Source organism: Leopardus geoffroyi, chromosome B3, assembly GCF_018350155.1.
Source record: "Leopardus geoffroyi isolate Oge1 chromosome B3, O.geoffroyi_Oge1_pat1.0, whole genome shotgun sequence".
NCBI lineage: Eukaryota > Metazoa > Chordata > Mammalia > Carnivora > Felidae > Leopardus > Leopardus geoffroyi.
The window spans coordinates 41380075-41407287 of record NC_059337.1 but is presented as its reverse complement, the minus strand read 5'-3'; the positions used below and the strand labels follow the sequence as shown (position 1 = coordinate 41407287).

Below are 27213 nucleotides of genomic sequence, written 5' to 3'. Positions count from 1 at the left end.
TGATGGATGAGTTGATAAGCAAAATATGATATTTGCGTACAAAAGAAGATTATTAAGTCTTAGAAAGGAAGGAAATTCTGACACAGGCTACAACATGGATGAACTCTGAGGACATTACACTAAGTGAAATAAGCAGTCACAAAAAGACAAAGAGTAAATGATCCCACTTACATGATATATTTAGAGTGTCAAAAATCAAAGAGAAAGAAAGTAGAATGGTGGTTGCCAGAAGCTGGAGAGAGGGTGGAATGAAGATTTATTGTTTGGTGGGTGTAGAATTTCAATTTTATAAGATGAAAAAAATTACGAAAATGAATGATGATGATGGTTGTATATTACGAATGTATTTAACACCACTGAACTATATACTGAAAGATGGTTTATGAGCACTAGGGTGGCTAAGTAGGTTAAGCATCTGACTCTTGATTTGGGCTCAGGTCATGTTTCTCAGGGTCATGGGATCAAGCTCCACATTGGACTCTGAGCTGAGCAGAGAACCTACTTAGGATTCAATCTCTCTCACTCTCCCTTTCTCCCCCTCCCCTACCTCCGCCCCTTTACCCCACTCACATGCTCCTTCTCTCTCAAATAAAAAAATAAATGGTTAAGATAGTAAAGTTTAAGTTGTATGTATTCTACCATAATAAAAAAATAAAACTGGGTCCTTGCCCTCAGAAATTCATCCTCTGGTAGAAAAGGAGCTGTATGTGAACAGACAATTCCAAAACATTGTGATGCAATGAAAACATATACAGGAGAAACCTAACCTGGCAGGAGAGCAGGGAATGAAAGGTTTCCCAAAGATAACATCTGACTTTTGTCTAAAGGATGAGTTAACCAAAAACATTTACTCCCACCAAGAAAATAGGAGTAAGGGAAAGAACATCCAATTGAATTTTTCCAATATATGCCTGAATTTATGAGCAACAAGTTCAGGGAAAGATGTGTCTGGAGATACAGATTCCAAGTCCTATATGCTTACCTCTTGAATTTCATCTGGGACAGTTGAATCCATCAGTCTGAAGAGCAAATTTCGAAGTGGACCTGCCTGTCTCCCAAGAATGCTGGTAGCTACCCCTCCCGCAAGCGCAAGAGCAAGGTGATTTGAAAGCAGCTTCAGGCACAGCTTGAGGAAACTGTGGTGTTCCCTGAAACCAAATAAACTACTATGAACTTCTGACCTACAAAAGAACATGTTCTATCCAGTTTGGGTAACATTTTTTTTCTCTTTAAAAATTTTGTCAAATTATGAGCAATAGTGATTTTTAAAACATGATTCGTGAAATTATGGGTAATTTTTCTTAAAGGTTATTATCAGTAAGTACCTGAAGTTTAGCTCTTTTTTAGATTTTAAAGGAGTTTAATATAAATGAGGGTAAAATAGGACAAAAAGAACAATAAGTCAAAACTCAAAATGAGTAATAGATGTAGGCATGCGCACGCGCGTGGGCAAACACACACACACACACACACACACACACACACACCTTATATACATATATATAACATACCTTGATGAAGGGAAAGGGAGTGGAGGAATCTCACTGTTTATTTTATCACAGTATCTCTCAAGAAAAGAACGCAGGTGTGAGAAGGTACTCTCTTCAAGATCTACACAATAAGGTCGGTGCCACGCAACAACTTGTCTAGAAGGAAGAAGAAAATCATGTAACAGACTTGACAGGGGAATTTTCACACATGATCAAAAACAAAATTTAAACCATTACTAAAGCTGAAAGATTTCAATAAGATATAGAGAAGATCTTCTTGATTATGAAAGTTAAAACCCTTCACTTTAGCAACCAAGGAAAACCAAGCACTTGCCATCCCTAGAGTTCTTCAAGAAGAAAACATATAACCACAACCTGCTTTGGAAGGTTGGGTATTCACTCACTTAAAGGCAGAGGGCTGAGTCACATGACCTACTATAGGCTTCTAGTTCTAAGGGTCTATACAATGTGTATTTCATATTAAGAAAAACAGCCTGACTCTATATAATGATAAATTGAAATCTATTAAAAGAACAACACCTAATGACTCTTGTGAAGATTGTCAGGATCTTGAGAACCAATTACCTACATATGAAGTGGAAAGTTGCGAATATAATGTTAATAGCAAATTATTTATAATCAATTTATTATATCTTTAGCTTTTGTTTTGGAAGGTAATTATCTATAAATGTTTTTAATTGGTTAGAATGTCCTAATAAACCCATCTGAATCAAAGGTCTAGAATGAAAATATAATACATGTCAAGTTTAAATTAGCCCACATGCATAAGAAAATATGTATCTCAAACAACCCTAAAATTCCTTAAAATTCACACTAATACTGTCTAAAACTCACCTACCTGATTATCTAATAAGATACTGTTACCACTTCAGGAAAAAGCTAAATTCCTACAAAACTAACTTCCTTTATTTAGAAGTACAGCCAGGTTCTTTTCAAAAACCAACCACATAAAGGCCACTGAGGCTAATCAACTGTTGAATAAAGCCTAGTTCTAATTTAAATTATTTTAATGGAACTTCCTCTTAATACGCGTTTAATTTTTTTTTTTTTTAATTTTTTTTTCAACGTTTATTTATTTTTGGGACAGAGAGAGACAGAGCATGAACGGGGGAGGGGCAGAGAGAGAGGGAGACACAGAATCGGAAACAGGCTCCAGGCTCTGAGCCATCAGCCCAGAGCCTGATGCGGGGCTCGAACTCACGGACCGCGAGATCGTGACCTGGCTGAAGTCGGACGCTTAACCGACTGCGCCACCCAGGCGCCCCAATACGCGTTTAATTTTTAAAATCATTATCTAGAGACAGAGAAGGAATTCAAAATGTTTAGAAGACACTTAAATTAAGAAAATATCTTAAATACAGGGTATAAACTTCTTGCTTACATATCTAACCTCAACATTCAAATCAAAAGAACTCTAGATGTCACTGCTTTGATAGTAAAAATACCAATACTAGAAATGTTCAGAAAGTCATTTTTATGAACAGAGTATAATTATTTTTGCTTTTATTGGTGTTTCTGTCGTTATTAGAACACAAGCATTTTTAAACGTGGGCATTCTTACCTATCCCTAGGAAGAGCAGTCCATGCCAGACTATGTGAAGTTCCAGCAGAAATCTGCTGAATAGCTATGCCATCTAAGCCACTCACTTTCTTTGGTTTAGTAATAGGACCTGTGGAATTTCCTTGGCCACACTGCCCCATCGAATTATTGCCCCAGGCATAAACTTCATTATCTAAAAACAAAATGGAGAACACAAGAAAAGCCAAATTTAAATGTAATACATTTATAGAAGGTAATAGTTAATACTATTTCTTTCAAAAACAAGTAACATTACCATGAGAAAGAGCCAAACAATGACTGTCTCCAATAGAAATATCAACTATTCTTGTGGCAGCCAGTTCTTCAATAAGCTTGGGTCTCAAAGCAGTAGCTTCTGAAGAACCACAACCCAGACAAGCTCCACAGCCCCAAGCATAGACCTGAAACAAACAGAACAGCACTACATGTTACATCCTGTGTTACTAGGTCAAAGATTTACACTGTTTAAAAATAAATATCATCGGGGCGCCTGGGTGGCACAGTCGGTTAAGCGTCCGACTTCAGCCAGGTCACGATCTCGCGGTCCGTGAGTTCAAGCCCCGCGTCAGGCTCTGGGCGATGGCTCAGAGCCTGGAGCCTATTTCCGATTCTATGTCTCCCTCTCTCTCTGCCCCTCCCCCGTTCATGCTCTGTCTCTCTCTGTCCCAAAAATAAATAAACGTTGAAAAAAAAATAAATAAATATCATCAATTAAACAAGAGTGTGGTTTGATACTAAATAATAACTTTATGTTGTTAAAAATAATATTTACTGACTTGTTAAGGATTTTCAGTCACTTATTGTGCTGTTTTTAAGTGTTTACTATATATGCAGACAAGCAGCCAAACTGAAAAGAAAAATAACTGGTCACAGAAAAAGTGGAAGGATCTTAGAAGAATCTTAGCTTAGAAGTACTGTTGCTATCTTACAACTTCTTCATATGTTTCTCACTATGCAGGTCTCAACAAATATTTCTTGGTTGACTAGACCAAGGTATAAACATATAAAATGAATGATATAAATCACAAGACTGATGTTTGTAATTTAGTTAAAAACCACCACACCTCATTGTTACAAGAATTTTAATGATCACTTACAAAGATGGCCATGTGAAGCAGGAGTCCACACAGTTCTCTTTGAACATCTGCATTTTTTTTTTTTTTTTTTTTTTTTTTGGCTAATTACTACAACAACCACTGACTGATTTAAGAAGCTTGGGGGAAAGGTGAGGTGACAAGGAAGATAAAAGGGTGAATGACTGCCAGTTTGGCAACCCCAAGTCAAAACAATTAGCAAACTAAATGACTTTCTTTTCCCTTCGGTGGGTTGTGGTAATATCATAGAGACTTTAACCCTTATGCCACCAGATTTGGGACTTTTCCCTTCGGTGGGTTGTGGTAATATCATAGAGACTTTAACCCTTACGCCACCAGATTTGGGACTTTTTTTGTCTTGCAATTCTTTCAGTAAAGACTACTGAGAGATTAAACCTCTTAAACAAAAAATGAGCAGCAAATACTTGTACCAGTTGCTAGAAAACTACTTAAGACAAAGATAGAACAAAATTCCAGTACAATTAAAGGTATATCTTCGGAGGGGTTAAGAACTAAACACAAGTAAGATGAAAAAATATGTAGTCAAAGTCATTCTAAGTCTCCTAAATCACTCAAGTACAATACAGTACTGTCAATAAGACACATATAGCTAGGGTTTGCTCTTGCCAAGTTACTTTGGCTGAACACCGATAAAGAAACACTTGGCCTGTATTTAGGGACTCTGTTGTCTAAAAAACACATACTGTATTTTTCAACATAAGAATCACACTTAATATGATGGGAAGTCAGCAGTGAAGTGGCCTAAGAGGACTGAGGGAAAAGCAGATATCACCTCAGGCTTAGCAACTGTAACAGTAAACAGAAGTATCCTTGCCATTTAAAAGTATTTCTCTCTTATTTTATTTTTTCCTAAGTATATATATTTGATTTCACATAACTTCGTGTATTCATGATACAACTATTCTATCTCACAACTAATTTACAAGTTCCTTTGGATTTCAAGGTAATAAAATGTATTATCAACTAATAGCTGAATAGTACTTGATAATTTATACAAACTTTCAATAAACATAATTACCTTACCTGATCATTTGTAAGCAAAATGGAAATCATTAATCGTTTCATACAAAAGAACCACATGATGATCAAGGGAGGTCTGTGATTTGACTATGGCTATACATCAAACAAGTGAGCATCTGCTGTCTTCAATTCAAAGATTCTTGCCACAAAACCCGTAGTGACAAAGATGTGCAAGAGAAATTTCAGATTTTAAGGCAGCATCCAGCATTGTAACAAATGACTAATGTAATGAAATACAGGGTAATGAATAGTTTGATTTTTTAGGACACAGGCATTCTAGACCCTCAAAAAATAATTAAACTATATGCTAATTTCAACTTTGCTATTCATCTGTCTTGTGAATTAGTCACAAAACATTTTTATACCACTACCTGGCACATAATGGATTCTGACATGAGAGAAAATGAGTGGTCAGCTCACTTTTTCACTGTCACTGCTGATGGAATAAGAAGGAAATTATCATTAATCTATCACCATACCTGGACCCTCTCTAACACCAACAAAAACAGAAATCAAAATATGCATACAGAAGTTCAAAAGTTTATATAAAGGTATTCTAAAGCTCTGACCACCTTAAGCCTGACACACCCTTTCTTACAAATACCTATCCCCTCAGATTATTTTCCACTTGGAAATTTCTCCTTACCCTCTCTACTTATCACCTTCTTGCCTTCTTAGTTCCTATCACTGGTTCCAACAAGATCTATTCACACTTTCTCCCATTAACCATAATTTTTAGGAAAACGTTTAAGGGGTGCTGAGTGCTAAAAAGGTTTTATACAAAGAACAGGAGGCTGAGGGCAGGTTTATCTGGATCATACAGGACAGGTGAGAAAATCTGATTCCTTTGCAAATATTCCACCTCTTCAAACAGGAGAAAATATTTCATTTCAGTAGACTGCCTTTAAAATGTATTTTTTAACTTTAAAGTTTAATTATGATTATTACTTTTTAGTTACTTACTCCTCTGAAATAATTTAAGCTTTTTATGCTCATCCCTTAGTCCTACCTGCCCTGTTGATGTTAAAGCAAGTGAAGACTGGCTCCCAGCACAAACTTTGCGAATGAACATTCCTTGTAAAGCTTCAACAACTTTAGGTTTATACACTCTGTTAGTATCACCATGGCCAAGTTTGCCTATTTAAAAAAAAAAAAAACACACACACACACATTCAAATTAAAAAATTTACTTGTTTTAAAGAACCTCTATTCTTTACCTAAGTATTTATTTTGACAAATATTGCTCATCTTTCCATCATGTACCTGACAGATGTGCAAAACTCTTAAGTTTCTGACAGCAGAATATGTGAACAAATGAATGTTTTTGTTACAAGATAGAAACCAACAACCAACAGGCTTCTGAATCTTAATTTCAAGTAATTAAAACAACTTTGAGAGACATGGGAAACTGTTTTTCTTTCTCCACTATGATGGTCATATTTCTAACTTCAAATTTGCTGATGTAATAAATACATTCTACACAAGATTGTGTATGTATCTATTATTAATTTTTGAACAGATCCAATAATTACTGAAATATAAGACTTGGCAAATCACTAAAGAAGAAAAACAAATGGCCAACAACAAATTCAACCTAAGAATCAAGGAAATACTAATTAAATGATACCATTTTCACTATTGAAATTATTTTTTAAATAATCTTTTTTTTTTTTTTTTTTTTTTTTAATTTTTGGGACAGAGAGAGACAGAGCATGAACGGGGGAGGGGCAGAGAGAGAGGGAGACACAGAATCAGAAACAGGCTCCAGGCTCTGAGCCATCAGCCCAGAGCCCGACGCGGGGCTCGAACTCACGGACCGCGAGATCGTGACCTGGCTGAAGTCGGACGCTTAACCGACTGTGCCACCCAGGCGCCCCTATTTTTTAAATAATCTTAATACCCCATGGTTTGTTGTTGAAAGATACGGGGAAATAAGCAATCTCACACTGCTGGTAGTTGTGAAAAAGTGGACAAAGATTTAGTTATTGTTGTGTAGTTTTGATCCAGGAAAATATTTGGAAACCACCCAGATACTCAACAATAATAAACTGATTTTTTTTTTTAAGTTGTGTTACAATCACATAAAAGAATACATTGAGCTATTTTGGGGCACCTGGGTGGCTTAGTCGGTTAAGCATCTGACTTCAGCTCAGGTCATGATCTCACGGTTTGTGAATTCAAGCCCTGCATCAGACTCTCTGCTGACAGCTTCAGATTCTATGTCTCCCTCTCTCTGCCACTCCCCCGTCTGTGTCTCCCTCTCTCTGCCCCTCCTCCGCTTACACCCTGTCTCTCTCTCAAAAATAAACAAACATTTTTAAAAAATACTGTTAGATAAAAACCAACAGGTTATAAAATACCTAAGGTATATATGAGTCTGCTTTGGTTTTCAAAAAAGACATCCATATGGAAATATATGTACATATTTAAATATATATCATTTAGAGGTCCATCTACGAAAGTTTTAACAACGGCTATAGCAACATTTCTTGAAACAGTTCATTTAAATTTAAATTTCTGCTCATCTTAATATTGAGTTTTTCTACAATAGGCATGTACAACAGAAAAGTAAATTTTTTTGAAATCTCAAGAAAACAAGCCCAAAGTTATCAATAAATAAATTTTTACATACCATTGTCTCCTCCTCCAAAAGACCATACAGTTCTCCCATCTTTAGACAAAGCAATAGTATGTGAACTGCCACAAGAAACCTCTCCTACGTTGCTAATGTCTTTCACTAATGTTGGAATGTTACGGCTATTACTGTCACCGTGACCTTGGATAAAACATATACAACAAAGAAATAATGTTGTTAACTCTTTTTCTTTAGGCCATTACTTCACAGGTAGAATAAACATTTTAAGTTAATGACAGAAATGAGGTATTTTCAAAGTAAAATTAAATAAGAAAGAATCATTTCTAGTATCTTCTCATCTCATCTTCTAGGCTGCTCTCACACTGAGAGACCCAGTCCCTTCAGTGAATAATTAGAATATGCTATATGTGCTCCTCTCCCAACACTTGTCTAACGTTATCTAGGATCATGCTCATGTCAACTAGTTTTCACTACTAACTAGATTACACACTTCAGGATCATGATGGTATCTTTCTTACCCCTGCAAGTGTCTTACCCCTTAATCCTTCAGTGTCTGCTCATTATAGGTACGCAGTAAATGCCTGGTGGATTTAATTACAGCTTAAATTTCAGCACTAGAGGGGCGCCTGGGTGGCGCAGTCGGTTAAGCGTCCGACTTCAGCCAGGTCACGATCTCGCGGTCCGTGAGTTCGAGCCCCGCGTCAGGCTCTGGGCTGATGGCTCAGAGCCTGGAGCCTGTTTCCGATTCTGTGTCTCCCTCTCTCTCTGCCCCTCCCCCGTTCATGCTCTGTCTCTCTCTGTCCCAAAAATAAATAAAAAGTTGAAAAAAAAAAAAATTTAAAAAAAAAAAAAAAAAAAAAAATTTCAGCACTAGAATCCAGGTATTCACTGTATAAAAACTATCTTCCTCTGAGCTAAAACTAACAAAATAAATAACAATTTTTTTGCCTATTAAATCTAGTCTCACTACTTCTTAGGAACCATCATTTCTATTTTTCTGAGAGTAACTGCAATTTTAAAAAATCTTACCTAATCTTCCAAAGTCTCCTTCACCCCATGTGTATAATTCACCATCCTCTGTGACAGCAGCACTATGTCTGTATCCAGCAGACACACAAACAACTACCTACATAGCACACAAAGCACGCCAAGATGAAGAACATGAATATGCTAAAATATATAGTTCATATTTGATCTTATGCACAGAGACTTCAGAGATACTGATATTCACAACTTACCCAGAAGTTGCCAGGTACAGCTGTAGAGGCTGTGCTCAGGACAAAAGTACCTGGGGTCAAGAAAGTGGTGAAATACAGCCTCTGCTGTTTCCCAGCCCATGAAACTTGCCTTCCACTCAGAGAAGGTAACTTTCCTTAATTCATGCAAAGGCACTGTAAAGGCTAGCAGGAGCCCTGAATATATTAATCTAATCACTTGCAAGGATATGATATCACACCAATCAAGTTTTTACTCAAAGAGTTCGCTGGGGCTGAATGCTCATGTACAATGAAAAAATTTTAAATATAATGTTAACATAAAACCTCCAATCCTGGCTCATCAAGAAAAAATTCATTACATAATAGGGATAACTCAAAAACACAGTGACTATTACCAATGCAGAAAGATCTAAGCAGTATATAAGCTTACATTAATTAAACTCCTAACACTATCTCTTTACCCTCAATTAGCTATATAGTTGATGAGTAGAATCAGGGGAATAAGATTATAAGCAACATAATTGGGGGATCACTATCATACCTTTTAACACTAGTCAAATAGTAATTTAACAGAAAAAATATACTAATTATTTGCATCTTTTCAATATTCAAAAATTTGAACTCACTTTAGAAAATTTAAAGTTTAGATTCAATTAAAAATACTGAGCACCTAATATATTCTAGACAATATGCTAAAACTTTTGAAATTTTTATCTGTAAAAGTAATTTACTTTTTGGAGCATTTTTCCTTTATGATGTCCATACTAAGTTATATTTAATTGGCAATGTTTCCACTGCAAAATGGGACATTAAAAGGAATAGAAGTAAAAAAATTTTTACAGTATTAGAATTAAGGAAGAAAGAAGGTGCTGGAAAGACCAGAAAAATGCAACTTCAAGTAGTATTTGTCTGAAAATCTCCTTAGAGCTCCACATTCAATATCTTATCAAGTATCCCATTATGTTGTCAAGTAGAACATTCCAAGGCTCATTGCTTTGGGGTTGATGTCTAAGTTAAAATACTGAAAGTTATAATAAAGTGAAATTCATTTGATAGCCAACCTTGTCAGACAATCTCCTATGAAGTAAAAGTGCCCACTTGTAATTCTGGTATAAAATAAAAATTGAAACTTTAAAAGGATTTTATATAAAAAAAACTTTTGTAGAAAGAATGCAATCTTAAAATGGAGGAATCCATATAATTGCATATAAGTTTAGGAAAATACCTTTAAGGAATACCTTTAAGGAAAATACCTTTAAGGAAAGGTAAAACAGAAATAAGAAGAGGAGGTCTAGGGGTGCCTGGGCGGCTCAGTCAGTTAAACATCTGACCTCGGCTCAGGTCATGACATCACAGTCTGTACTGATAGCACATTTTCTTTGTCTCCCCTCTCTCTGCCCCTCTCCCACTAGCTTGCTCCCACGCTATCTCAAAAGTAAGTAAACATTAAAAAAAAAAAAAAAAGAAGAAGAGGTGATCTAAGTTCAGTTTGTAATGGTGCTAATTATTTGTGTGTGACCTTAGGCAAGTTAGTTAACCACTCTAAAAGCCTCATTTAGGTTTCTATTAAAATGCCACCTCCTCTAACCTTACAACCTCATTATCTAATATCACACCCCACCCAAGTTAGTATCTACTACATTACTCATTTTTTTCCCTACTATTATTTGAAATTATTTTATGTGCTTACTTATTTTTTATCTCTATCCACAGATTAAAGCTCCATGAGAGCAAGGATCTTGTCTGTTTTGTTCACTGCTGTTATGTCAACTACCTAAAACACTGCCTGGCTCTTGGAAGGTCCTAAACAAATATTTGCTGAATGGAGGATTCTCAGTTTCCTCGTGTGAAATGAGAATAACAACTACCTTAACAAAGTTGTTGTAAGAATTAAAATTAAATACTGTATGTGAAAGTGTTTTGTAAACCATAAAGCAAACATACAAAAGATAAGCCAAAGGATTTGCGGGTAGAGTGCCACTTCGGAAAGAATACATCAAAATCTGAAAGATACCATCCTTATAGCACAGTGCATCTAATTATTTTTAAATACAAAAAGAAAGCACATACCTTTCCCTGCAGAGGGCCCTGAATAAGCTTGGGATATTTCTGTGTTGAACTATTTCCATGTCCCAGTTTCCCATAATCACCATCTCCCCAACTGAAGACTTCTCCTTCTGTTGTAAAAGCTAAAGTGTGACCATCAGATCCTTTAGAAGATGAAACCTTTTTAATGGACCTGTGAGGTTCAAATGTTAACTTCTTTAAAGTGGACTGATTATTAGAATCTCCAAGGCCCAGTCTTCCATAGCTGCCTTTACCACAAGCTCTGACAGAGCCATCCGTAGAAATAACAAAAGTGCAGTATTGCCCAGCTTCAATCTATAAGCAAACAAAGAGAATAATAAAATAAAATGCTTCTGTGAGAATCAAAGTATAATATTTGACGTTAGTTTTATCAAAGAGGTTCAAAGGAAGTCTTTAAAATCAGAACTTGACATGAATCTCCAGAGAGATTAAACAGAAAATTAAGAAAACTATTAATGGCCTTTTTATGTTGACTTTATTGTTGAGCTAAAATTAATGTATATGTTATCTTTTCAGGGTATCTACCCAGTCATGGTTCACTAAAACAACACAGTAAAATGTTTTAGCCTCATCTTATAAAGGCTGGGTAAAGGGCAAGAAATAAAATTATCCTATAAATCCCTTAGAGTCCATTACGGTGAAAGACCATACACAGTATTTTACACTCATTCAAAAAAAAACACATAAATTTTAATGAAAATAATAATAAAATGGAAGGTTCTAACTTAGCTTAAAGGTAGCTACAAATGAAAAAAAGTGATAATAAGAAAATAAAATGCTGATTTGGCAAAGGGAAAATTCCAGTTTTTATTTAGTCCTATTTACTATTTGCATTGAATATAATGGTAAGTCTGTTGTTATTTGTAACTCTTTTTAAAAATCCAGCTCCCGGGGCGCCTGGGTGGCGCAGTCGGTTAAGCGTCCGACTTCAGCCAGGTCGCGATCTCGCGGTGAGTTCGAGCCCCGCGTCGGGCTCTGGGCTGATGGCTCAGAGCCTGGAGCCTGTTTCCGATTCTGTGTCTCCCTCTCTCTCTGCCCCTCCCCCGTTCATGCTCTGTCTCTCTCTGTCCCAAAAATAAATAAACGTTGAAAAAAAAAAAAAAAATTAAAAATCCAGCTCCCAATTTAATTTTTTGAAACTTAGAAACAAAGTTAGGGAAATGGACTAAAAGTTTTTTTCTAGTAAAATGAAAAAAGTGATGCAATACAGTGTAGAAATGATATAGATAAGAAACAAGAATCTTCATCCACTTAAAAAAAGCCCTGAACACTATTTAGAGAGAACCCTGTCATCTACCAATCTGTAAAGTATGCAGAGAACTCACAGTTTGAGCATCAGAGAAACTGGGAGCCAGTTTGGGCTGTAATATTTTCTCCTGTGTGCCTTCCACCAACTGATGGCTGCTATTGCTCCCCCAAACATAGACCTCACAGGTTTCTGAGACAATGGGAGTGTCACCAGTCTGAATGCTATCTGGGCTAGCACACGTTCTTGAGTAATCAGAAGCCATTCTGCAAACCTATTAAAATTAAAAACATGCAATAAATAAGCAAGATATTTTTAATGGAAACATTTTTATAACTGTCACCTGAAATTACTGTTTACTTTCTTCTAAAACTCTCAACTGCTCAAATAACTTAAGAACAACACATCCAATTTTAAATACAGATGGCTAGATTACTCACTCCTGGAAAAGATACTAATAAAGGTGGCAAAAGTGGAGGAAGAGACACACAATCAAGACTTTTTTAGCTAAAAATTATATTATCGTACACACATTACAGAAAATCAAAGCTTAAAAAACAAAGAAGTGGCTGGCTCAGTTGGTAGAGCATGCAACTCTTGATCTCAGGGTTGTGAGTTCAAACCCCATGTTGAACACAGAGTGAAAGAAAGAAAGAAAGAAAGAAAGAAAGAAAGAAAGAAAGAAAGAAAGAAAGAAAGAAAGAAAGAAAGAAAGAAAGAAAACACAATTGATAATCTTATCACCCTAAAACAATGAATGCTATCTATTTTAGGTATGTTTTCCCAGATTTTTGCATATACGTGTTCTTTAATATTGTTTGTTATCACAGTGCATATATAAAAGTAATGATACAAAAGTCATGCAAAATTTTCCATGTCTACCTAATCTTCATGATTGAACTGATAATTTCCCACCTAACATAAAAACACAATTTACTTAACCCTTTCTTTAAAAAAAATTTTTTTAACGTTTATTTATTTTTGAGACAGAAAGAGACAGAGCATGAACGGGGGAGGGTCAGAGAGAGAGGGAGACACAGAGTCTGAAACAGGTTCCAGGCTCTGAGCTGTCAACACAGAGTCCGACGCGGGGCTCAAACTCACGGACCGTGAGATCATGACCTGAGCCGAAGTCGGATGTGTAACCGACTAAGCCACCCAGGTGCCCCTTAACCCTTTCTTTTAAACAGGACATTTAGATTCTTTTTGTTATATAGAACATTTTAGGGAATGTAGTTTTTAATACATTTTTTTTATTACTTCTTAAATAGAGAACCTCAGAAATGGGGCTACTATATCCCAAAAGGATAACAACCTTACAAATCTTGAAATATACTAGGTAACAAACTGCTTTCCAAAATGGTGCTACTTTATTATTTTATCACCAGCAATATATTCTATGTATAATAAAAATCATCGCTTATTTACAATCTGTGTTGAATACAATGGTAAAGTCTGTTGTCATTCATAATGCTTTTTAAAAATCTAGACTTCTTCACCTGCCGCCCCCCACAACCCACCAAAAGGATTGGACCCAGTGTGGCCATTTCAGTTGCCCTAACCACGGAATACATCTTTATGAGAGTACCAGTCTCACTGAATTGATACCAATATGTATGATTCTAATTTTTTTGCAAACTTAAGTGGGATAAAGGAGGATGCCTTATTTTAACTACACATTTCATTATTATCAATAGAACTAAAGTTTTTTCATCTATTTGCTTACCACTAACTTCTGCCCATTTATTTTTTAGAGCTTAATGGACTTTCAATCGGCTTATATGAATTCTATATAATAAAAATACTAACTCTGGGGGCAGCTGGCTAGCTCAGTCTTTAGAGCATGCGACTCTGGATCTCGGGGTCATGAGTTAGAACCTCACATCGGGCAAAGAAATTACTTTTAAAAGGTGTATTAATTCTGACTGTAGCTGTTGCCAATTGTTCTGTCTAGTAGTTTTTTGCTCTAACAAAATAAGAGAAGGAAAACCTTCAAAAGTCAATCTTCAGAAGCCCATTAAATGGAAGGGGATAGAATAATTTTAGTCAGAATCATTAAATAGTATCCAAAACAAGGGAATGATATGTGTGTTAAATAAACATTTTCCAATGAACAAAAGGACAGTTTTGAGAACATACAAAATATGGGTAAGTGAAGGCTGCCAGTCCCTAATAAAAATCTGAAATTTTGCTGGAGACAAATGGAGAATGGTGGGGTCAAGAGTGTTAGAATTTTTTTTTTTAAGTTTATTTATTTAATTTTTTTTGGGGGGTGGGGTGGGGAGAGGGAAAGAAAGCACAAGTGAGGGAGGGGCAGGGATAGAGGGAGAGAGAAAATCCCAAGCAGCCTCTACACTGTCAGTGAACCTGTGAGATCATGACCTGAGCTGAAATCAAGAGTCAGATGCTTAACTGACTAAGCCACCCAGGCACCCCATGTGTTAGAATTTTTAATATAAAAATCTATTGCTATTAATAGATTTTATAAAAAAGTCACAGCTCTCCTCCCCCCACAACCCCCAAAAAGAGCGAGATAGAAAAAAATTTACTTATAGGGCTTAGAAATGTGTGTTTAAAAACAACTGAGGGGTGGCTGGGTGGCTCAGTCATTTAAGTGTCCAACTTTGGCTCAGGCCATGATCTCGCGGTCCATGGGTTCGAGCCCCACATCAGGCTCTGTGCTCCCTCTCTCTCAGCCCCTCCCCCACTCATGCTGTCTCTCTCTCTCTCAAAAATAAACATTAAAAAAAAAAAAAAAAAAAAACCAGAGACAGGGGCGGGATAGGAACCTAGGAAGATGACAGCAGCAGCAACACAGTTTTCTAAATTCCCTGAACAGAACAGCTACAAGGCCAAACTTCAAGTTCACACTTAACATTCACAATAAAACTAGGTGATAAGGGTACCTCCAGTAACTCCTTTCAAAAATATAAGCAGATGCAGACGAACCACCACCCAGCACAAAAACTACATGGTAATGACATCTGTGCAAGAGGAAGCAATAAAGTATCCGACAGACCTCAGAACAGGAAAAACCTCAAACAACCAATTAGGTACTCAATGGACAGAACAGTAAGCCAATCTAAGAACAGCAGTTGCAAGTAGGAAGGGCTTTGCCTGGTCTCACAGCAGGTAAGTACAAAGAGTCCATGAGAAATTTGAAAGAAGCTATAGTAATCTACTTCTTGTGAACTCTTCAAGTTGACAAGCAAGAATTCCCTTCTAGGACACAGTCACCACACTAAAGAGAAACTACTGGGAGAGGAATATAAATTGAGCAGGATAGGGACAATAAAGAGGAAAGACAGAATGTCAAAATAAAAGTGGTGGAGGGGACCATGCTGCAAAACCATCTTGTTTTTTTGTTTTTTGGGTTTTTTTTTTACAAAAAAATAATAGGAGCCTTTGGTGTTTGAAAAGCTATCTTGAATCTCATCTCCATTTTAAAAGTTCAGAAAACCAAACTGTCCACAAAAATCAACAAAAATATCCAGGTCAGGGGCGCCTGGGTGGCGCAGTCGGTTAGGCGTCCGACTTCAGCCAGGTCACGATCTCGCGGTCCGTGAGTTCGAGCCCCGCATCAGGCTCTGGGCTGATGGCTCAGAGCCTGGAGCCTGTTTCCGATTCTGTGTCTCCCTCTCTCTCTGCCCCTCCCCCGTTCATGCTCTGTCTCTCTCTGTCCCAAAAATGAATAAACGTTGAAAAAAAAAATTAAAAAAAAAAAAAATATCCAGGTCAAATTCCACATGAAGTTATTATAGAAAAAAAGGGGAGGGGCGCCTGGGTGGCGCAGTCGGTTAGGCGTCCGACTTCAGCCAGGTCACGATCTCGCGGTCCGTGAGTTCGAGCCCCGCATCAGGCTCTGGGCTGATGGCTCAGAGCCTGGAGCCTGTTTCCGATTCTGTGTCTCCCTCTCTCTCTGCCCCTCCCCAGTTCATGCTCTGTCTCTCTCTGTCCCAAAAATGAATAAACGTTGAAAAAAAAAAATTTAAAAAAAAAAAAAAGGGGAAAAGAGGCAGAATAACATTCCTACAATAAAAGCATGCCAGAAGGGAACTTCTGACAAAACAGATCAAACTGTAACCTATTTCGAAACAAGCTAAAGGATTAAGAAAATGAAACAACACATGAAAGAAAAACAAAAATCTGAAATAGAAACACTCAAAAATGAGATGACAGAACTCAAGAAAAAATCAGAAATAAAAGAAAAAAAAATTTCAGAAATGACGACTAAACTAGAAGGAATCCAAGTGTAAATATATACAGTCGACAATACCTTAAGAGCAACAAAAAATAAAAAAGAAAAAAATGTTTAGAAATAAGTAAATGAAAAAGATACAAAAAGTATTCAAGAAAAAGTGACAAATACTAAAGTTAGGCAAAGATCCAACATACAGATAATGGTGGTCCTTAAAGAAGAAAACCAAATTTAAAAAAATTTTTAAATACTAAAAACCGGAATTTAGGGAAATTTTTCTGAAATAAAAAAGATTTTAAACAACATATTGAAATTCTCATATCTCTGATAATATCAATCCAGAATGTATGACATCTACCTGTATTCAAGTGAAATACTGATCTTTAAAGATCACCTAACTCATGGGAAAGAAAATCAGATTATCTTCAGACTTTGACAGCAAAGGTTCATGCCAGAAGAAAACGGATGAACATAACTGAGGTGCAGAAGAAAAGAAAATGTGAGCCAAAGATTTTATATTCTCAAAACTGACTTTAAAGTACAAAGTGGACAGCAATTATTAACACATAAGAAGACAATATTGTTCTAATGGACTTTACTGAGGAATGTACTAGAGAATGAGATTCAGATAACCCAAAAGAAGAAAAAGACATTAACAGAGAAGCTGACTGTGAGCATTAAATATATAGTTACTTATAAAACTAAAACTAAAACTAAAACTAAATGAGGGTTAAAAGGAAGAGAACATGATGCTCTATGTACATTTAATGTTAACTATAAAAAAAAAAACAGAACATATATAAAAATGTAATGTTTTCAGAGGATCTCTTTTGCATTGTTGGTGGGAATGCAAGCTGGTGCAGCCACTCTGGAAAACAGTATGGAGGTTCCTCAAAAAACTAAAAATAGAACTACCCTACGACCCAGCAATTGCACTACTAGGCATTTATCCAAGGGATACAGGTGTGCTGTTTTAAAGGGACACATGCACCCCCATGTTTATAGCAGCAGTATCAACAATAGCCAAAGTATGGAAAGAGCCCAAATGTCCATTGATGGATGAATGGATAAAGAAGATGTGGTGTGTATATATATATATATATATATATATATACGTATATATATATGTATGTATATACATATGTATATGTATATATATACGTATATATATACATACACACACACACACAATGGAGTATTACTCAGCAATCAAAAAGAATGAAATCTTGCCATTTGCAACTACATGGATGGAACTAGAGAGTATTATGCTAAGCGAAATTAGTCAAAGAAAGACAAATATCATATGACTTTACTCATATGAGAACTTTAAGAGACAAAACAGATGAACATAAGGGAAGGGAAACAAAAATAATACAAAAACAGGGAGGGAGACAAAACATAAGAGATTCATAAATATGGAGACCAAACAGAGGGTTACTGGAGGAGATGTGGGAGGGGGGATGGGCTAAATGGGTAAGGGGCACTAAGGAATCTACTCCTGAAATCACTGTTGCACTGTATGCTAACTATTTTGGATATAAATTTTAAAAATAAAATTAAAATTAAAAAAATGTAATGTTTTCAGAAGTCATATGGTGGTAGTATTTGTCTTGTTTTAGGGTGGCTGTTTGTGACTGTGTGCAATAAGTGATTAAAACAAGTAATTTTGGGGTATTCTAATTCTACCAACCCTATACCCTTGAGAATGAGTATTCTTAGTTTAGAAGAAAGGAGATATAAATGTAATATAGGAAAGATTAAGTAAAAATTCTTTGGCTCTGAATTTGAAAGTATCAGCATCAAATCATGAGGTATATTAGCTTTAAATACACACACTTTAGCTCTGTCCACTATAAAAGCCTACAAACAAAATACTCAGTAGTGATGAACATTTTTAACACTCTGATTGTGGTTCTGAAATACTATTTCCCACTAAAAGAAACTAGGGCTTTTTGAAGAAATAGCTATTTGATTCTACATCTGGGGCAAGAAATGTACAAGACGAATCTAGAGTAATTTAATGTGTCAGACAGCAAGAAAGCTATCAAAGATTATCAGGTCTACGTCAAAAGAATTTAGGAACCACTCTGAAGAGACTACTACCCCAAAAGGCTATTGGCCCACTACTATGGGTTCATAATAATATTTTTCAAAAGAAATCAACTGGTCAAGTTTGGAGGATAACAGACTAATTCAATAAACTGAACACTAGTAAATAAAAATCAGTGTCAAAATTTTAAAAAATTGGATAAACAGAATCAAGCACTTCTTCTGCCTTTCTTAAATGAACTGAAGCAGAGTAATCAAATAATTGACAAGGGAATCACCTTTATAAAAACATTCCAAAGAATAAATGGAAGAGGAATGATACAGTTAAAATATCACCGTTTTGCACTCAACCACCAATGAATTAATAAATGTAGTCATATAAATGTAGCATCAACAGTTGCTAATACCACAAAAAGAGAGACAATTAGAAGGAAGTTGATGGAAGATCACAACGCCATACAGTCTTGCCAAAGGGATCAAACCTAAGATCAAACCTTGCCAAAAGGATTAATCCTCAGGTCAAGCCTCTGGATCCACCTGCTAATTTGCAGGAAATAAATAGAACATGGTGAACCACATTATGAGTAATCAATCAGCAAAAAGCCCAGGTTCCTGAGCGAAAACACTGAAGGAAAAGAAATAAATGGAGGGGAACCCATAGATTGATTTAAAAGACATCGTGTGTATGTGTGTGTGTGTGTGTGTTTAGAGAGGGGGGGAGAGGGAGAGGGAGGAAGGAACAAAGGGAAGGAGAAGAATCGTAAGCAACCTCCACACACAGAGCAGAGCCTGATCTCATGACACAGTGAGATCATGACCTAAGCCAAAATCAACAGTCAGATGTTTAACCAAATGAGCCACCAGGCACCCCAAAGACATCTTTGTTTTTTTTTAAATAGGCAAGACAGTGTCTACAGTGTCTAGAGATACACACCTGGGTGACACAACAACAAAGAAATGCAAGGAAGTGAATACTCTGAAAGTCAGCTTAGTGGTTACATAGGAGAGGAGGACAGGGGTAATGACCAAAACATGAAAGGGCCATTCTGAGTGGCTGGTAGTTTTACTTCTTTACCTGGGTAAGATGAGAAGAAAATTTATTTTATAATAATTCATTAAGCCTGACATTTGTTTATATGTCTTTCTGTATCTATTTAATAATAAATGTTTTAAATTAAGGTTACCTGCACGTGACACAAAGTTCAAAATGAATAAAAGGGTATATATAAATTGAAAAGTATGTCTCCTTCCCACTCCTGAGGCCAGACACCCTAGCTCTACTTTCTAGAGGCAACTACTGATGCTACTTTCTTTTGCATCCTTTCCAAAGACTGAATAATTATTTTTAAGGGATAAACACATGCTACAGCATTTTAAGACAAAGTAGTTTTAATGTAAAAGATATGATTATTACATACCTCTTCAAAGAGACATAAAGCTGCCTCATAGAGTGAGCACAAGCCATCAGATGTTCTGGTTGGTTCCCTCCACTGACTTCGATCAGCAGATGAACCCTACAGTTTCAGGAGACATATGTATTAAAATCACTTAAATATTCCACAAAAATATCTGAGGAATTGTTTATATGATTATGCATATTAAGATCAAATCCTAACACTAGGTCATGAAACCAACTTTTATATAGAAGTGTTATAAAAGAAAGAGCTATAGAGTGAAACACTAAATTAAGTGCCAATTCCTCGATGATTACCCTATTCAATAATCATAGGGCTTGACCCAGAAAATAGTCAAGGAGGCAGAATTTTACTAATCACATATTCTTTGAGTGGCCAATATCCAGTAAATGAGGCCCCAGGAAATATTCTACTCTCCTGGGGCTGCCTTGCCCACCTGTCTCCAAGGATACAGCAAGTAGAACATAGCGAGCTTGAGTGATGACCTTGACCAGAGCAGCAGAAAGTCTGTTCCTCCCTTCTTAGTTTCAGCAAAACTAAAGTCTCACAAATCAGTTCATCAGTCTCACAAATCAGTGCTGACTACACTAGCAACAAAGCATCTTTCTCCTATCACAGCTGAGGAATCGCAGACCTCTCTGGGACTCTACAGAAGGGCCCAATGGCTGTGACAAGAAATCATTCCATCATTACAAAACGACAAACCAGAAAGTGAACTTGATCTCACTGCTCCCTCAAATTCTCAAATACTTAAATCTTTAGACCACAAATGTCAAGTTCTTTCTCTGGTTTAACAATTCTTTAATCATGAAATTTTCATAAGTAGCTTTATTTCAAAGGATTCTGTACTGTAAAAATATTTATATTCTAGATGATAAACTGGCAGATATACGATAGGAAAGTGTATCTTTTATTACGGAAGGGAGGCTGGCCCTATAAGATCCCATTTATCAATATCAATTTTATTAATTCAAACTATTTTAATCAACATGATTCCTAAGTAATTAAACAAATAAATATGTTGGCTATTTAAGTTATGGCTAGTTTATTAGGTACTAACCTGCTGCCACCAAATCAATTTTTATCTATTTAAGATGGTGCTTCTCAAATTTTAATAGGGACATGAATTATCTGGAGATTGTGTTAAAGCACAGATTCCAATTCAGTAACTATAGATAGGGTCTAAGGTTCTGCATTTCTAACAAGCTCCCGGGTTATGCCAATGCTGCTACCTGAGGCTTACTCTTTGAGTAGTAAAGCTAAAGAGAGCCAGCCACTTGTAGGTCTGGAATCATACCAGAAAGTGAGTGTTCAAAATTAACTAGCACCTAGATATACAAGGTGTTGCGATCTCAGCAAATACTTTGGGGCACAGATTCAACGAATTCCATTATTAGCTGTGCAGAACTTCTGAGGAAAACACACGTGTAATCTATGGATCCGTTATTTAAAGGTCATCTCAAGTGATCATCAAATCAAAAGCAGATGAAGAAGTAGACTGCTGCACCTTCCTAGGAGCTAGTACCAGAGCCATCATAATCCTCTTTTTTATTCCTTTCTACAATATGGAGGAAAATGTTGAAAACCACATGAAGTTTTCAGTAACAGATCTGGGTTTAAATCCAGGCTCCATCACCTATTGGATGTGTTAATGAAGGATAAGTTTCCCTATCCTTAGACAAGAATAATGCAGATATTATTTAGGTTTGTTGGGAAGATTAAATAGAGTTATGTGTAAAACATGCTTAGCACAGCTCCTAGTATATAATAACAACTCAAAACTGGTAGCAGTAATTAATTTGCATCATGTACACTGAGAAAGAAAATACAAGAAATCTTTAATAAATTCTTTCTAAATTTGAAAATACCAAACCAACAAAACATCCTTCAAACACTGTCACTGATTTCTGTCCTTCCCAATACAGTCAATACAGTACTCTCCCCTCACGCCAGTCCACAGTTTCACTTTCTGCAGTTTCAGTTACCCAAGGTCAATAGCAGTCCAGAAGCAGATGCTCCTCTTTCTGACATAGTCAGAAGGTCAACAGTACTTAATGCTAGGTCACACTGCCTGTTCATTCCCCTCACTTTATCTCATCGGCATTGTATCATCTCACATCATCACAAGAAGGGTGAGTGCAGTACATTAAGATATTTTGAAAGAGAAACCAGATTCATGTAACTTTTATTACAGTATATTGTTATAATAGCACTATTATTGTTGTTAGTCTCTTACTGTGCCTAATTTATAAATTATATCATATGTAGGTATGTACAGGAAAAACTGCAGTACACATAAAGTTCGGTCAGCACTATCTGCAGTTTCAGGCTCCTACTGGGGGGGGGTCTTGGAATATAGCCCCCAGGGATAAGGGGGGGATAATGTAGTTAAGACTGAGACTACTCCAGCTCCAGTCAGTCAGTAAGGATTAAAGACATCTCTAAAACCCATTCTGTACAGAATTCTTAATGTAAATAAGAAAACAATACTATCCCTAAGTATTTTTTAAACAACTAAATTTTGGAAAATATAGCACAGGAAATGTGTAACTTTATACACTGTTAACTTATCACAGGAATTTCAATGGTATAAAGATAAGTGGAAATTAAAATAACATAAATTCATGATTTCATAGGTCTTCATTTAATTACCTACCTCTTAAGCACCTACTATCAAAAATAATGTTATACCTTTTTTTTCCACATTTGTCTTTTTAAGATATTCTGACAAGAACATAATATCCAGGTACTGGATAGAGTACCTTTCCACATATTCTTGCTATCTGGTTTGACTCCACTTAAAATTGCTTCAATGACTCCCCACTACCTATAGGACCAATTTTCACTGCATAGCATGAGATACAAGGCCCTGCCTACTTAGCAGCTTTATCTCATCCCATTCCACCCCATACAAGCAGGGGCTTGCTCTCCTACACCTTGGTCACTTTGTGAATTCTGGTCCTTTCATCTGAAAACTTCTCCAGCTACCTCCACTTACACATTTCACATTTGCAGGCAAACTCTACTTTCCAACTAAGCTCAGGGATCCTTCCTCCACAAGGCATTTTCCGCCCCTTCCCTCCAGCTCTCCTCCTGTGTCCCATCACCTCCTCTCTGTGCAGACTTCTACTACAGCTCATTATCTTTAATTTGAAATGTTTGTGCATCTCTCTTTCCTTAAACTGTGAGTTGGTTGAGGGCATGGACGCTACAAAGCTCATTTATCTTTTTAACTCAGTGCCTGACAGCATCTGGCACACAGTGTTAAATAAACACAAAGTGGCATCAAAGGCCAATGGTGTTTTAACTGTTGTTTATTCTTTTAGAATTCAGAGATATACAATGACATTTTTTCCCTACTCTCTATTTAAATATAAGGTCATGAATATCTTGTGGACTCCCATTCAAACAATAACTACACATGTGTTATCACGGAAGGTTAAGAATCACACAAGTAAATACAATTTATGGATTGAACTTATTTGTGTTAGGCCTTACATAAGATACTCAGTTAATGGTTATGTGTCTCTCTCTTTCACTTCTAACTTGGGTGGTGACTTTTGTCCCAGTTGTTCAGGGGTAGAGAAACTTAAGGCAGGGAGGTTCAGGTCAAGTTGGGGTCCAGTGTACAAGGAGTGGATATACCAATTTTCCAAATGCTCAGACAACACTGTAAAGTGTAAGAAACGTGAGTTCTGAAGACCAAGAGCATGAGACTCTATCACTTACTGTGCAGGAAGGAATAATAAACATAAAATTCAACTAAATAACGCTTCCTTCCCTCTAAAGCCAATCTGAAATTAAATTAAATTAAATTCAATCTAATATAGGCTTCTGGTGATGTTAGGAGAGCCAAACTAAATCAAATATACAAGATTCTTCCCCAGAACAGATCCAGATTTCTGTCAAAAGCAATCTAGTTTTCCGAGGTGCCCTCATTACAATAAGGAGCTCTATCATAGGGTATAAACTTGGAAGTTATGGAGGGAGGCCCCTTCTGACTAGGTGTATTTGACATTTTATCCAGGAATGAAAGAGGTAAAGTGAAGAGAAAACTGGAAATCCAACAATAATGTAAACTTATTATATTTTATATCTACTTTAAGGTAGGCCTTCACAGGAAAAAAAATGAATAAACTTAACATAAATACAATACATGGTCTGCAAAGACAGACTTGGAGTAAGAAATAAATAATGAAGCGTCTGCCCCATAAGTACTTAATCAGTATATGTTTCACTTCTAGTTCTTTTTGCCAAACGTGTAAATTTAGGTAACTGTCACAGTTTCTTCTTCCTTAAAATAAGGATAAATTATATCTACCTCATGGATTATCATGATAATTGAATCACAGGATGCATCCAAAGCACCTTGTTGTTAGCAGGTACTCAACAAAGGCTAACTCTCTTCTTCCTTAATTGCAGGTATTGGGGAGCAGTAAATAAAAGAAGTCAAAAAAGGAATAAGATGGTTTATTACAGATTAAATTGAAGGCAGATTTATAGTACATACCAAAGAACGCCTCATCTGCATTAATATAGTCATAAAGCAGTCAAAGCTGATCATTCCTTCCTGGCTTGATAGTAGTTTGCTTTTCTCCATGGAATTTACAACCGCTGAAGCCCCCAAAGCCATTTCTATCCATTCAAGAAGGTACCGCAAAGAGCCTCGCTGAGCTGCTAAACCAAGTAGCAACTCAGAAGCTAATCTGCGACCTAAAGTGTCTGCCCCAGAATTGGGAATAGTTACTCCTTTAAGAAATGTTGTCACTTGTGATAAGCAGTCCAAACCCATTGGAGGAATCTTGCTTTCATTTGCTAAAGATAATGGTGGCAAAGAGCTGACAACTTCAATTGCAGTATGAATAACGTCGTTGCAAAGACTAAGACCAGGTCCTGACACAGGCATCATCCAACTTTGTCTTAGAAGTGCAAATAATAAACTTAGACCAGTTCGAACACCCATTTCTATAAGTGCATCAGTGCTTGACCGGGGACGTTCACTAACAGAATGGACATCTGCTGAACCAGAGCTGCTCTCCGGAGAATGCTGCTGCTGTTTCACTTTGCCTTTGTCATGGTATTTATTAGAAAGTGCATAAAAGACACGCTGGAGTACAAGCAGTCGTTTTCGAAGTGCCCCAGCAAATGGGGAATCTGAACATACCATCTTCGCTAGTGCTAGCTGGCTGCTAAGAAGGGCATCCAAATAGTGGTCCTGCTCATCACTTGAAAGAGACTCACGCTCAAAGTCTGGCAACTGTGGTCCTTTGAGGCACAAAACTTGTTGGGGCAAAGGTACTACTTCTTTATTGCTGACCAGTTTAGAATACAGAACAGCAACTCCCTCTCTTGTAGCAATAGATTCACTATCCTCTGTAATCCAGGAGCTGTTCAGGTGTTCAAGCCATTTCAGTTTCACTGGTGGAACCATAGTTGCCATGTTGGTTTACTCTTCAGCCATTAGTTCTATAAAGGGAGATGAAAAAGCAGTCAAAAACTTACACAATTGATTCATAAAATGTTTCTGAACTTCCATCTTACATTACAATTAGTGATTTCAAACTGGTGAGACAAAGTCTGAACTGGAATTAATAGCAATGTACCAATGTTAGTATTTTAGCTTTGATAAGTGTACTATAGTTATCTAAGATGCTAATATTAAGGGAAAATGGGTAAAGGGCATAGAAGAACCCTGCACAATCTTTGCAACTTTTGTGTAAACCTAAAATTACCCCAAAATAAAGTTTATTATTAAAAATTAGTGATTTGTGTGCCTCTTCAAGTTCTGGCCCCACTGTCAGTATAACAGTGGGTTCTACATGCTCATGACCCCCAAATTCCTATCTCCAACCCAGAACTCTTCCCTGAACTCCAAATTCATATATACAATTCCTCACATCATCACTCCATATAGATATCTATAGGCATCTCAACATATTTAAAACTGAATTCCTAATCCACCACTACCGCCATGCCCACCCAAACCCATTCCTCCTATAAACTTCCTTATCTCATAAATGGCAACTCTATCCTTCTGCTCCTTTGGCCAAAATCTTGGGAGTCACCACTGATTCCTCCCTCTCTAACACAACAAATCAGTCAGCACTACTTACAAGTACCTCCAAGAATCCAAATAGTTCTCACCCACTTCCTTACTAAAACCTGCCCCAAGCTATCATCTCTTGGATCATTGAAGGAGCCTTCTTACCAGTCTCTCTCACTGTACAGAGGAACCACAGTGACTCCAAAAGGGTAAAAATGTTTTTTGTGTATTTTGTTTACTACCATATTCCAACACATAGTAAGTGTTCCGTGAGTATTTGTAGGGAAAAAAAGTACTTAAAAACTAAGTCCTATGAGATAAAGTATTCACAAAACATATATCCCACAAAGGATGGGCATCCAAGATACATAAAGAACTCCTACAATTCAAAAATAAAAAGACAATTTAATTTTTAAAAAGGCCAAAAGACTGAACACAACTTCATAGAAGATTTATGAGTGGCTGATAAGCACGAGAGAAGTGCTCAAAATCATTATGTATCAGAAAAATGCAAGTTAAAAACACATCCATAGGAGATACTATTACACATTCTTAAGCATGGCTGAAATTCATAAGACTAACAATACCAAACGTTAGCATGGATGTAGAGTAACCAAAACTCTCACAAATCGTTTGCAGGAGTGTAAAATGGAACAACCACTTCAGACAACCACTGATAGTTTCTTATAAAACTAAAAATATCCCTACTCGATGACCCAACAATTTCTTTCCTAGGGATTTACCTAAAAGAAAACATAAGTCCGTAAAACAGACTTAAATAAAAATATGGTTACCCCTAGAAGGTAAAAACATGAATTAACTGGGAAGGAGCATGAAGGAGCTTTCTGAGGTGAATATTGGATTACCCAAGCATATCCATTTATCAAAGCTCAGTAAACATACATTTAAGATTTTTACATTTCACTGAATGTGAATTTTATCTCAATAAACAATGAATTCTAGTTGATATGCATACTGAAGTATATTTAGGGGGCAAGTATACTGATGTAATTTATTTTGAAATGCATCAAAAATTGAGATGCACTGATGTATATCTTTATATATATATATATATATATATATATATATATATATATATATATATATGTATATATATATATATCTTTATACATATC

General features: G+C 36.4%; 1 protein-coding gene and 1 long non-coding RNA gene across 18 annotated transcripts in view; one reads left to right on the top strand and one right to left on the bottom strand.

Annotated features, from left to right (window-relative positions):
• The window catches only part of HERC1 (HECT and RLD domain containing E3 ubiquitin protein ligase family member 1), a 188239-nt gene that overhangs the window by 118391 nt on the left and 42635 nt on the right, over positions 1 to 27213 (bottom strand). For all 17 annotated transcript variants that reach the window (XM_045447946.1, XM_045447956.1, XM_045447949.1 and 14 more), the window contains exons 2-12: positions 24545 to 25500; positions 20038 to 20133; positions 12452 to 12646; positions 11109 to 11420; positions 8851 to 8947; positions 7858 to 8001; positions 6235 to 6362; positions 3347 to 3491; positions 3073 to 3244; positions 1512 to 1646; positions 983 to 1148 (exon numbers count right to left, since the gene is read on the bottom strand). In XM_045447946.1, coding sequence (XP_045303902.1) covers positions 983 to 1148; positions 1512 to 1646; positions 3073 to 3244; positions 3347 to 3491; positions 6235 to 6362; positions 7858 to 8001; positions 8851 to 8947; positions 11109 to 11420; positions 12452 to 12646; positions 20038 to 20133; positions 24545 to 25474 — 2520 coding nt within the window. In that variant the 5' untranslated portion in view covers positions 25475 to 25500. The remainder of the gene's footprint in view (positions 1 to 982; positions 1149 to 1511; positions 1647 to 3072; positions 3245 to 3346; positions 3492 to 6234; positions 6363 to 7857; positions 8002 to 8850; positions 8948 to 11108; positions 11421 to 12451; positions 12647 to 20037; positions 20134 to 24544; positions 25501 to 27213) is intronic.
• On the top strand, positions 1081 to 24552 carry LOC123581888. The gene is made up of 3 exons (XR_006704070.1): positions 1081 to 1211; positions 10752 to 10838; positions 24457 to 24552. It is a non-coding gene; the product is annotated as an uncharacterized LOC123581888 (long non-coding RNA).